Here is a 12938-nt window from a genome sequence, read left to right as displayed (position 1 = left end):
CCAGCACGCTGATGACCTTGGATAGCATATCTCAGCTCATGAAGCATTGGAGAAGACCTTGTCCTCCTGCACAGGAGAGGAGGGGAGGCCTGTGAGGAGTTGCTTTAAGCCTGTTTCCCATTCGCTTCCTTATCTCCCCCGAGATGCTCTCCAGGTGCTTTCTAATCACCTGTTCCGTTCTGTGATATGGGGCTTCCTGCCCTGTCCCTCTCTGAATAGAGCTGTAGATAGAAAAACACTTAGTTGCGGTGTGCAGTGGCTTCCTCAACAATGGAAATCAAGGTCATCTGGCCCATTTTCTTTCAGCGGTACCTTTGTCAGTGTGTGGCATGTGGCCGTGAGGAGCTGGCAACACTAGCTACTGTTACTTTGGCTGTCTACGTAAGTAATAAACTGAGTCTAAAAGGGACATTTTTATCTGTTGAACGGTTAGACCTTGGCCTAGCCTGGTCTAGTGTATGTGCTTGTCGTGCACAACAAACCATTATCCTGCCCCAAATGCCAATAATGTGGAGACTGAGAAGCTCTAGGTGAAGCAAGTTTTAAACTCCCCACAAGAAAAGTTATATTTTTAAAAAGATAAAAACCAGTCACCTCGCCTTTTTAGGTATCTGACACTCAAGTGCATACACTCAGGCAATATATGTAAGTGCACAAATGTTTCTGTCAGACTTCTGATTGCACTACTAAATTATAAACTCTGTGTTCTTGAACAAATCTCTTGATTTCTTTAAGCCCCAGTTTCCTCAACAATAAAATAAGGTTATTAGTGCCCCTGAAGGTTTTGTGAGGATTAAATATAAGTGAAGTATTTAGCAGGGTGTCTTAAATAAATGCCTTTATTAGATCTTCCTTTGCTCTGTTTGTCTCCTACTTTTAAATACAAAATTCAAAGAGCTCTTCTTGTTATTAGGACAAGTAATTTTTGTGTTTTCCGTACCAGAGATTGAACTCAGGACCTTCCTTGCACTTGCGAGGCAGGAGCGGCACCACTGAGCTAAATCTCCAGCCTCAGGGTCAAATAATTTTGATCCTATTAATTTCTTTTCAAATAATTGCCTGGAAAGTGTAGAAGGCCGTGATATGAAATATTTTTGTTCTGAGGGTTTAAAACAGCAAACTCTGGAAGGCTCCAGGGGGTAGGGAGTAAGAAGGAAATAGTAGTTAATTCGGGAGTTCTCAACAAGGGGCGATTTTGCTCCACAGGGGACATTTAACAATGTCTGGAGACATTTTTGGTTGTTACAACTTGGCAGAGGAAGGGTACTACTGGTTTCTAATGGTTAGAGACTAGGGATACTTCTAAATATCAGCAATGGATGTAACAATAATGAATTATCTTAGTCCAAAATATTGGTTATAGCAAGATTGAGAAACCCTGGGCTAAGAGGAAGCTTTTCCAGGGTGATTAACTTTGCCTTTCTTGCACTTGCAAGGCAGGCGCAGTGCCACTGAGCTAAATCCCCAGGACCATAGACATACTTTTGATTGCCACATGGGGGATGCTACTGGCATCTGGTAAGTAGAATCCAGAGATGCTGCTGAACATCTTCCAATGCTTAGGATAGCTCCCCAGATCAAGGAATTATCCACTTCAAAATGTCAATAAGATAGGAAAACCCCTATCAACAGGGTAGAGAAACCCTGTTTCTGAGCAAAGATGGATTTTTTGTTTGTTCATTGTTTTTTAGATAGGGTCTTGCTCTATAGTTTATTATGGCCTTAAACTTACTATGTAGCTCAGGCTGCCCTTGAATTTGTGGTGATCCTCCTATCTCAGCCTCCCGAGTGCTAGGGCTACAGACATGTTCCACCATACCCAGCTAAAGATGTATCTTTGAGATAAAACCATTTAAAATGGTCAAAGAATTTGAGTAGATATTTCTCCAAAGAAGATGTATAAATGGGCAATAAGCACATGAAAAATATTCATCGTTAGTCATTAGAGAAATGCAAATCAAAACCACAGTGAGAAACCATTCCATACCCACTAGGATGGTCAAAATGGTAATTTTTTAAAACCTGTAAAATAAGTATTGATGAGGATATGAAGAAACTTGGACCCTCATACATTGCTTGTGGAAATATAAAACAGCACAACCTCTTTGGAAAACAGGCCCTTCCTCAAAAAGTTAAAAATAGTTACCATTTGGCCTAAAAATTCCATTCCTAGGTATATACTAAGAGCATTGAAGACATAGATCCATTAAAAAACTTGTACATGAAAGTCATAATAGCATTATTTGCAATAACCAAAAAGTAGAAACAACCCACATGTCTGTCAATGAAGGGAGAAACAAATTGTGATACATTCATACAATCGAATATTATTCTGCCACAAAAAGGAATGAAGTACTGATATGTGTTACAGCATGGCTGAATCTTGAAAACATATACTAAGTGAAAGAAGCCACACCAGACTACATACCATATACTCCCACTTTAGGAAACTGTACCAAACCAGGTGATTTTGCCCACCATGAGGTATGCCAATCATTGAAATGACAACTTTTGCAAAAGAGAAACTTTATTCACAAAGTGTCAAATGTGAAAAGATGGGAGATCCAAGTCTCAAATCTGCCTCCCTGAGGATAGGAATTGGGGATATTTGTGGACTGAGACATGGGGAAAAGTGAATGAAGGTTAATTAAGAGCTGAAAAAGTGGGTTAAGTCTAGAAAGTTTAATTTGTAAGGTTTCCCCTCGATTTCTACATATCCAGAATAGGCAAATCCATATAACAGAAAGGAGATTAGTGGCTTACCCGGTGCTGGGGGCATGGGAGGGGTGAGAGGAGTGACTGCTAAGGGTTACAGGGTAGACCTGAGGCATCAAAAACAAACACAAAAGATTTCCTTCTCCTGGTTGCTTTTAAATTAACATTTTATGTCCAAAGAAGAACAGCAGTGATCCCTTTAATCAACCTCCAAGATAACTAACCTGCAGAATTAATCATTTCCTTGAAGAGTCTTAAGACTCCGAAAGCTTCCAGCTAGTGGGTAAGCTACTCTAGAGAATTCCTGGGTACTTTTGCTCCCACGATTTAAGTTGTATATTTTCCAAGTATTAACTGAGTTTTCCTCAAACTTGTTTCTGCCCATTGTTCTTGTGATTGTAATTATGTAGTTTAATTGAATATTGTGTAAACTGATAAAATGATGCAAAAAGAGTTGTTTTTAACAAACTAAGTTGTTTTGGAAAGACAAGATATGGTTATGTGACTTTTAGGGCTATGTGAATTAATTGCTTGTTGAGGACAAGATGACTATAAAAGCTAGGGGATAAAAATCACACAAAAAATCTTGGATTCTGTACTCAGAGTATTTTGAAAGTATATTAAGTTTTCATTCCAATTAGAATAAATGTAACACAAATAATAGGCAATGTGCATGTTTCTGCCCAATGAAAAAAGACAATAATATCAATGGCCCAATTAAAAGATTGGCAAATTAATAATATACTTTATATTTAAATAAGACATTTAAGGTATGTATTTATCATTTTTAAATGAGTCTCCATTATGACCATTTTATTTTTCAATGAACAGAACTATTAGGCTCCATTGTATAGAGTGTGTAGAGGAAGAATTCTACTACACTTCCTGGTGTTTATAACTCTCTCCACCTACCTTGTAGAATGGAGAAAATCTTACAAAACTTGTATTAATTCTCCATTGTTAAAATCTTCAATTCTTTTGTGATATTTAAGTAAGTTCCTCAATTGCCATCCTACAGAAAGTTGTAGCAGCCACATGAGACTAATTTATGAGACAGTTATATGTACGAGTCTCTCTTGGAGAAGGGTCCAGCTCTTGCCCCTCTGGGGAAGCTGAGGAAGAGTTTAATTAATTTATTTATTTAATTTTTGGGGGTACCGGGGATCGAACTCGGGTCCTTGCGCTTGCGCAGCAGGCAGCGAAACCACTGAGCTAAATCCCCGGCCCTGAGGAAGAGTTTTAAAAGGGTGACCCTGCCACCTGTGGCATCTCTAAGCCAATCATACATGGTCTTCAGACAACTAGCAGCCCTAGGAGTCTGAGGGGGTAGTAGGGGAAGAGCTCGTAAATAGTGATTACAATATCTTTGTTACTGGTGTTAACGGTAAGGTCAATCAAGATGCAGTCTGAGGTCAAGTTAAAGTTGGTTCACCTAACATTGAATCACGCCTCCAAGGAGGTTGAAACCCATTCATTGTCCTGGATGATCTGGAGAGGACTCTGGATGGGCAAACTTTTCGTGGCCAAGAAAGATATAGAATACACGATAATTTAAATTCCTTTTACTCATTCAACAAATACTAAGCACCACCGGGAGCCATGCATACAAGGTATAATGGAAATATATAGTAAATGTTTAAATTTTAAAAAATTTATTACAATAAAAGACACATGGGCATTAATCTCCCTCAAAATATTCTTCCTCACTCCAAACACACTTATCCTGCCATTCTTGGCACTTTCTGAAACAGTTCTGGAAGTCCTCTTTCATGAGTGTCTTTATAAAGTGTGATCAAAAACATGGTAAATGATGCTGCTGTGTGCCATCCAATGGAAAGGCAGGCTCATAAGAACATTACCATGTGTCCTTGTCCATGATTTTCCCCCAAAGTCAAAATGACCAAGAAAAGTAAATGTTTTGAATCAATTCAGGACATTGAGGCAGACATGACATGTAACTAAAGACATGAAAAAGGACTTCCAGAATGTGGCAAGAATGATGGGATGAGTGTGTCTGAAGCATGGCAATGCATCTTTCAGTGTAATACATTTTTTTACTGTACTACATTTTTTAAATTTAAGTACTTACTGTATTTTCAATCATGCCTCCTACAAGATGAATGAGATAATTTCCACTCTTAAGAATGTATAGACCTGCCTGCCTCACAAGGGCAAGGTCTCAAGTTCGATCCCCAGTACCAAAAAAAAAAAAAAGAATGTATAGACCAAGAATATATATGTACAGGAAACTCTCAAAGATTGATTTTGAAGACTGGGGATATAGCTTAGTGGTAGATCACATGCTTAACATGCGTGAAGCCTTGGCTTCAACCCCAATGCCAAAACAAAACAAAAGATTAGTTTATTTCTTGGTAAATACGATGGTACTGTTAAAATTTCTAACATTGTTCATCTTTATTTTCAAAAGAAATTATTGTTTAAATTCCTCCATGCTTTTATTGATGACCTAAATCAATGTAACTAGGGAAGACAAATTTGAAACAGACAATCTTTTTGTTCTGGGTAATACTTTCCACTTTTTAAAATTCCTTACGTCCTCTGTGTGTGTGTGTGTGTGTGTGTGTGTGTGTGTATGTGTGAGTGTGTGTGTGTGTGTCAGAGAGAAAGTAAGAGAATGAAATTTGTCGTTTATGAAAGAACAAAGAGAATTTTTTAAATGTTCTGATACCTAGGACAGGATGGACATAAAAAAAAGTGTATTTTCCCACTTTGAGGCCTCACTGTGAGAATTAGGCAAAATTAATTTTATGCTAGTTCCACCATTTTTTTCACCCAACGGTATTTGAAAGCTGACTCCATGTTCTTGGGAATAAAGGGCAAAAATGAGAGAAACCAGCAAAACTTCTTTTGACTCCCTAACTCCCAGGAGTCGGAAAACTCAGGAAGTGCCAGGCTTCACCCAGACTAGGTGAGCCTCCCACTCCATAGCCTTTCCATGCTAATTGGGCCATGACCTAGAGCCAGGGAGGAGTTAGGGAATGAGGGATTACCAGAGCTTTTCTTTCTTTTTTCTTTTTTTTTTTTTTTGGTACGGGGGATCAAACTCAGGTCCTTGTGCTTGCGCAGCAGGCGGCGAAACCACTTAGCTAAATCCCAAGCCCAGCCAGAGCTTTTCTTAGAACACCACAGTGGTTGGAAATTTACAGTGCCTAGGGAGATTAGTGTACTGTAGCAAATCAGATTCTGCATCAGCTTTTGCTTTCCTGTCAATATTCAGAAGGAGGGGCTGGGGATTTAGCTCAGTGGCACCCTGCCCCACAAGCGCAAGGTCCTGAGTTCGATCCCTGGTCAAAAAAAAAAAATTCAGAGGGAGAAGTATCAGCTACGCAACCTATGGCAGTGATTTTATATCTGCTAATTGAGTTAAGAGGATGTGTGGCCCTTGGATCCAAAGGTCCCAGAGACTATGCTGAGTTAGCTGAAGTCCATGCAAATGCAAACCTGTTCCTACAATATTAGGGTTCATCTGCAGGAATTAGAGACGAGAGGAAAGAAAGTCTAATTGATGTTTTGGAACAAAAAGTAAAGATGTAAATATCTACTTTTTCTTTAGGTGGCTCTAAAAATGCTCAGTTATCTAATCTCCATATATCTGGAGGGTTCTAAATTGTTTAATCCTTTCCAAATAAACACTAAATATTAATGCACATTTACATGGTTTCTATTAATTTTTTTTTCTTTGCTTATGGCCTGTAAGCAAGAAATTTTCCTTGAGGAAGACAAGGAAGCAACAAATCATGATCTTTGAAATTTATTGCTAAATTGAGGAATTGGGTTTTATTTTTGCTAGAAGGGCATTAATGCTTGGTACTGCCGGTCTTAGCAGGCTGTAAGAAACCACCTCAGCTAAGGACTTAGAAATATGAGTATTCATCTGGAGATGTAGCTCAGTGATAAGAGTGCTTGGCCAGCATGTGTGAGGCCCTACCTGGGTTTGATCCCCAGTACTGGAGGGGAAAAAAAAGCAAGTACCATTCTTCTTCATAAGCAACTTGAAATTCTCTTCCATTCTATTTATTACATAGAATCAGGACAGCACTAGCAGATGTGCTCAACATAATATTTTAGGATTTGGGCCAGGGATTTAGCTCAGTGATTCCTTAGCCTGCCTGGCAAGCACAAGGTCCTGAATTCGATCCAGGTACCAAAAAAAAAAAAAAAGCGCGAAAACATAATATTTTAGGACTGATGGACTTACTAATGACTGGAGCTTTGGGAAGGCAACATGTTTGCTACCCAACTCTCCCTTTCAAAGGAGTTGGAAGATTTCGTTTCCAAATCCGCAAACCAAATTGCACTTTCCCTTCCAGCCAATCCGAATCCTCAGAAGTCAACTCTTTCTCAAAACAGGAAGCACTACCTCACCCTGAAGACTTGGCAGCAAGACTGGTAAACCAGGAAGAAATAAACCAGGAGACAGTTTTCCATTTGATCCATGTATTCTCTGCAGAAAATCAGAGTCTGCTTCAGTGAGTGATATCTTAAAATGATTGTCTCCTCCAATCAATCGACACATATTTATCCAAGTTCTACTATGTGCCAGGCTGTATGCTGGGTCCACAGGAGCACCCCTTCCAGGGAATCATGTGGCAGAAGAAGATATAGTGGAAGAAGCTCACCATGGAAACAGATCTTTGGCTACTCAAAATTTCATTGGGAAAAAGTACTTTAAACTACCAATTTACCATGTGATCCAAAGGAAGAGGAGAAGGTGAATCACTGGTATAAAATGATTTTACATAGAATTTAGAAATAGCTAAAGGGTTACTAGAAATAACTAGGCTAACTACATTATTTCCTACAACAGCACCTCATGGGATCCCTGTTTTAATGAATAAATAAAAACGATGTGTAATTATCATATCAATTGCTTGCATTTAAGTGAGTGCTTCTGGAGTTATTTGATGGTGCTTAAAAATCTTTGGTCTCTGAAGTGCATTTAACAGTCTCCTTGACTCTTATCTATGTTATTAATCTACAGATCAAAGTTAACTTGGTACTATGCAAATGAGGAGATTTCAAATGAATGAGATTTTAATGTAAAAACTTAAATCCATATTACTTGCAAAGAACTACAGTATATTTTGAGGACATGCGTCAACATATCTAAAAGAGACATTATGGTTTAAAGCAGTATTATTTAATAGAACTTTTGTGATTATGAAATATTCCATAGTTGCACTGTCCCAAATAAAGTAGTCACTAGCCACAGGTAGCTGCTGAGCACATGAAATGTGGTGTGACTGAGGAATTAAATTTTAAATTGTATTATATAGACATATATGGCTAGTGCTACCTTATTTGATCACATAAGGTGTTTTTTGTTTGTACATTTGTTCATTTGATTTTTGCGGTACTGGGATTGAATCCAGGGCCTTTGCACTGAGCTACATACCCAGCCCTTATTTTATTTATTTATTTTTAAATTTTGAGAGAGGGTCTCACTAAGTTGCCCAGGTTGGGGTCAAACTTGGAATCCCCCTACCTCAGCCTCCCAGAGTGCTGGGATTCTCAGCATACACCACCACACCAGGCTTCACAGTGTGGGTTTAAAGAAAAAGTGAAATTGGCTTCTAGGAACCTAAATTCCAGCTCTACTCTTACTACCTTGGACAATTTACCTAAGTTCTGGGAACTCCAATTTTCTCACTTGAAAATGAAAGTATAAGTAATATACCTCACAATATTTGGGGTAAGAGGAGTTAGGATAATTAATATTTGGGCAGTCTCCTATTTTCAAATACATGCCAACCAAAAAGCAAAATTAAATATGTAAAATATAACCAACCCCAACTTAAAAGAAATTTTCCATTCTCAGATATCTCTAAAATGTTATTAAACTCCCAGCATTCAGATACAATACTTATTTATACTTGTAACTATTGGCTGATAAGCAGCACCATTAACAATGCCATAGGTCATGTGTCAGCTTAGGATACTAATGTATGGTTCACAAAAAGGCTGGCAGTCATAAAATTAAATTTACAGAGGTTGGGGTAGCCTGTGTGAGAAAAGTACTGTACATTGAGAACTGAAAACTGTGATTAAAATGGTAATGCAATCACTTTATTATTGTTACAATTAATAATGTAACTCATTTTAATTGTCCAAGGAGTTTAAATAAACCCATTCCACTTAACTGAGAGGAACTGAGGCACAAATTAGCAAAATATGTGAGTGGTTAGGAACTTAGCCCTTTTGGTGAGCATAATCACATGAAATAAGGCATAAAAAGTACTTAGCACAGGGCCTGCCACCCTTATTATGCCAGCCCTTATTATGATGATAAGTGATGCTATTGGGTGACCATGAATTTGGAGGTCTTTGTTTTTCAATTCACAAAAGATATGGGAGTATGGAGTGATATTTGCACAGATTTAATTCTATATGACTTAAATCTGGAAAGATCATCTCAACTTTCCATATCTGCACCAGTCACGAACCAAATTTAGTTGTTTGGATACCATTGCAAATCTACTTTTGGAATGAGAAGTGAAAGCCTCCTATAATTCTAATTAGGGGTAAAACTCGTGAGGTTTCAATATGCAAAACTCTCTCCACATTTGAGATAATGTAGATGTAACCAGGAAAAGGACTGATTGAGGGAAATGACCTATCTCTCATGTAGATTAATTGTCCACTGGATGTGGACTCAGACTACTTTTAGAAGCACATGGTGCATAAGTCAGCCATCCACGTTGATCCCAAGGGACATGCGAAGGTCATGCATGAGGGCTGAGACAGGAAGAGCAGGACTAGTGAGTGTCCTGAGGCCTGAGAAACCCCTTTCTGGTTAGGGAAATGAAAGTTGTTTCACTGTTAAGCAGAGAAATCACATCATTGCTGGGAAAGCTGCCTCTGGATCTCTTCTTCACATCATCTGGAGTCTTTCTTAGCACTTCGTTCCATTGCCTAAACTTTCTCCATCTAGAATGCATTTTGTTTGGCAAGGCTTCCCCTCAAATGCACGTTCCTCTGGGTGCCACATAAAATGGTCTAATTTATCCAAAAGTTGCATAGCGTGGAATTTAGAAGTGGATGTTACAATCAGGATTCTGTGACATTTGTCATTTTACAGGATAATGAACATCTTGTTAAAACATTTCACCAATGCCCTCATCTTCCCGTGATACCAGTTTTTGCCTTGAACTACCTAATTTCCTCATATTGATTTGACTATGCTTTTTATTGCTGTTTTAGTTTTTGTTGTTGTTTGGTGCTAGCTACTGAACCCAGGGCCTTATGTATGCTAAACATATGCTCTACTACTGAGCTACACCCCGAGCCCCAGACTTTATCTTTTCTTTTTCTTTTTTTTAAATGTGAGTTTACTCCTGTTGACTAACTCTGTTCAGGGAGCTTACATATTCCATTAGGGGATAAAGTAATATTAGCACATTTTGTTTTTCTTTTTTATCACCTTAAGATGGAGAGAATAATATTCCCATTTTTTGTGTTGACTCTATTAGTTAACACAGCTCCATCACACTCACAGATACATAGGTCTTTACTTTTTGAACCAAATTTGATATTCAAAATGGCAAAAATCAATAAGGAAGGATGTATATTACCTTGTGCCAGAATTTAGGAGAGCAATCGTCCCTGGTATCCTCTTTCGTGGTGCATTCCTGATGGCCCACCATGTCTGCTCCTGACCTTTTTTCCCTCTGCTCTAGGATCCTCTTCCCTTTCAAGTTCTTTTTAGTCACAAAATTAAATTTTTGCTGCTCTGAACTTACCAGGGGCACTTACCTAAAGGTCAAGTCAGCTCTCCATGCCCAGCTCTTGAAGACAAGCCAAGAGGAACTAGGAGTGTCCAGTTACTGAATAAGCAGAGATTCAAGTTGCTCAGTGCTCTTGTTTTATTTACCACAAGGCTTCTCTTGTCCCCTCTGGGCTGTTGTTCACTGACAATTGCTGTGCTCCCGACTGGCACTATGGTGGCCTGTTGTGTGGGCACAGGAAGGTTGTGGTGAAAGCTGCAGTTTTGAAAAAGGCCATTGTTTAATCTACCCTGTCCCACGCTGGAGCTATGGCAACAAATTCCATTGGTGAATTAACTGTGTCATTGTGTGCTGGCTCAATTGATTATGCTTCTGGAATGACAAACATTTTCTGTCTCTTTTTTTCCAAGATAAAAAGTAGTCAAAACCTTGAAGTGTTAATACACAACTCAGCACTTTATTTAAATAAGAAAATAAATATAGAGAAAATAAATCACTCAAAGGTACTTTGAGTTTAATAAGCATTTTATCCCTTCCAAGAAGCTCTTCTAAGCACCACTGATAATGAATTTCTGGATTTTTAACAATGTGATGTCTTCGTAATTTGTACTAAGGTAATATCCCCTCAGATAACTATGTGTGAAAAGAACTCTTTAAATATGCATGTGCTCTTTCTGAGAAAAAGATTCTTTTAAAATGTGACTGCACCAAAATGCTATGGGAATTTTGGTTGCTGTTACTTCAGTTCAGAATGAAGACAGCTGCCCACCTAAATTTAACCTTAGCCAAGTAAATATTTCTTCAGTTCCATCCCAGCAGAAAAACTCTTAGTGGCTTCCTCCTATATTATAATCTCCAGGACTGTAAAATGTGCTCTCATCGGTTGAAGGGTTGAAGGGTGCTACTCTTTGGCCTTCCTGTCCATCCATTCATCTGGCATCTACCCAGTCCAGGTGCCAAGCCAATTGCTAGAGGAGGTCTGTCAATGCATTTGCCATGAGTTTCCTAGTGTGGTGGTGAGTAGTGTGCCAATTTGGGAAGCTGCAGTCACATTTTGCAGGATCCCTTTCCCATAATGTTCTGTTAGAGTTGGCCAAAAGAGGAATTTATGCAAGATCTGGAAGGAGAGAATGAAGCAGGCATCATTACTTCCTGAAGACTGTTGGAATAAGGTGAGGTGATAAACAGGTCGAGGTGATGGGGCCCAGATTCCCCTCACTCTTTCACTCAGTGTCCAGATCTTCTTTCCAGCTGCTGAACCTCTTGACCAGCAGCAGTCCCAGGCCCATCCTACGCACTTGGCTGGAGGCCCTCAGAGGTCAGAGCAGCTCCTCTTAGGTTTCCCCACTGGCTTCCTATTCCATTTGGGCAGCTTGATGTGCTTGTCGGACTACAGGTGGGTGGCTTCTCCCATCCTCCAAGTCCCTCCTGGGCCTGCACTCGCGACCCCTCTCCCAATGGTTCAAGGATTAATTCCTATGATAAATCCCTTCCTCCTCAGCTCATAGCACTTTTCTGGCTGAACTTGGACTGATGTGCTTATTTTTCCAAGTAATACAAGGATCGTTTGGAGAGAATTCCCACAGGGGAATAGTTTAGAGGGTAAAAAAGAGAAAATATCATGAAACTTGAATCTAAAATCATCTAAGAAGTCCAAGGAAATATTTATATGGGATTTCTCCTCACAGTTCACTATAGCTCTCACCCACTTTTCACATTCAAGCCAGCATTTCTTCCTTCTCCCCTCCTGTCCCTTCTCATCCCCGTTCTTACCCCCAACAGATCATCCCCTGAAAGAAGATGGGATTGGCCCCCAGAGGTCCACACTTAAGTATCGGTTCTAAATCGTGAGCTAAAAAAAGGAAAAAAAGTAGCCAAACATGGTGATGTTCACCAGTAATCTCAGTACTCTGGGAGGCTAAGGCAGGAGGATTGCACGTTCAAGCCCAGTCTGGGCAACTTAGCAAGATCCTGTCACAAACAAAAACACAAACACAAAAAAACCTCCAAGTCTTAAGCACATTATTTCTCCCATAATGACTCACTGGCTCCATTGAAATGATACCCCAACTCTGTGTACAGACAAATCAACTGGAAAAGTTTCTCTGAAACTAACTGAAGCCTGCTTCAGCTGTCAGGAAGAACCATTCACTTCTAGGTAGTTCCTCAGCATCTGTATGGGATTGGCTTCAGGACCTCCCTCAAATACCAAAATGCACAACTGGCCCAAGTCCCTTATGTAAAATGGTGTAGTATTTGCACATAACCTATATGCATCCTCCTACTTAATCATGTCTAGGTGAATTATAATGCCTAACACAAGGTAGTTGCTGTGTAAATAGCTGTTATACTGTATTGTTTAGGGAATAATGACAAGAAAAAAGCGTGTACATATTAAGTACGGATGCAACCATTGTAGGCCTAGACACATTTTCCCTCCATGGCTGGTTGAATCCCCGGATGCAGAACCAGTGGATA

At 39.3% G+C, this 12938-nt stretch overlaps 1 protein-coding gene across 2 annotated transcripts in view; it reads right to left on the bottom strand.

Moving 5' to 3' along the window:
* Pcyt1b (phosphate cytidylyltransferase 1B, choline) overlaps positions 1-10658 on the bottom strand; it is a 100706-nt gene extending 90048 nt beyond the window's left edge. Inside the window, exon 1 of one of the 2 annotated variants that reach the window (XM_013068315.3) lies at positions 10489-10658. Coding sequence is in view for 1 of the 2 variants with exons in the window: in XM_087193614.1 (XP_087049740.1) it covers positions 10308-10379 (72 nt within the window). In the remaining variant the exon portion in view is untranslated. Of the gene's footprint in view, positions 1-10307; positions 10412-10488 lie in introns of those variants that run through there. The other variant, XM_087193614.1, reaches the window with a different exon arrangement.
* Positions 10659-12938: the final 2280 nt, after the last annotated feature.

Source organism: Heterocephalus glaber, unplaced genomic scaffold, assembly GCF_053883595.1.
Source record: "Heterocephalus glaber isolate CG9 unplaced genomic scaffold, H.glaber_assembly_v1.0 deba00001594, whole genome shotgun sequence".
Taxonomy (NCBI): Eukaryota; Metazoa; Chordata; class Mammalia; order Rodentia; family Bathyergidae; genus Heterocephalus; species Heterocephalus glaber.
The sequence above is the reverse complement of the archived record's forward strand: the minus strand, read 5'-3'. Positions and strand labels throughout refer to the sequence as shown.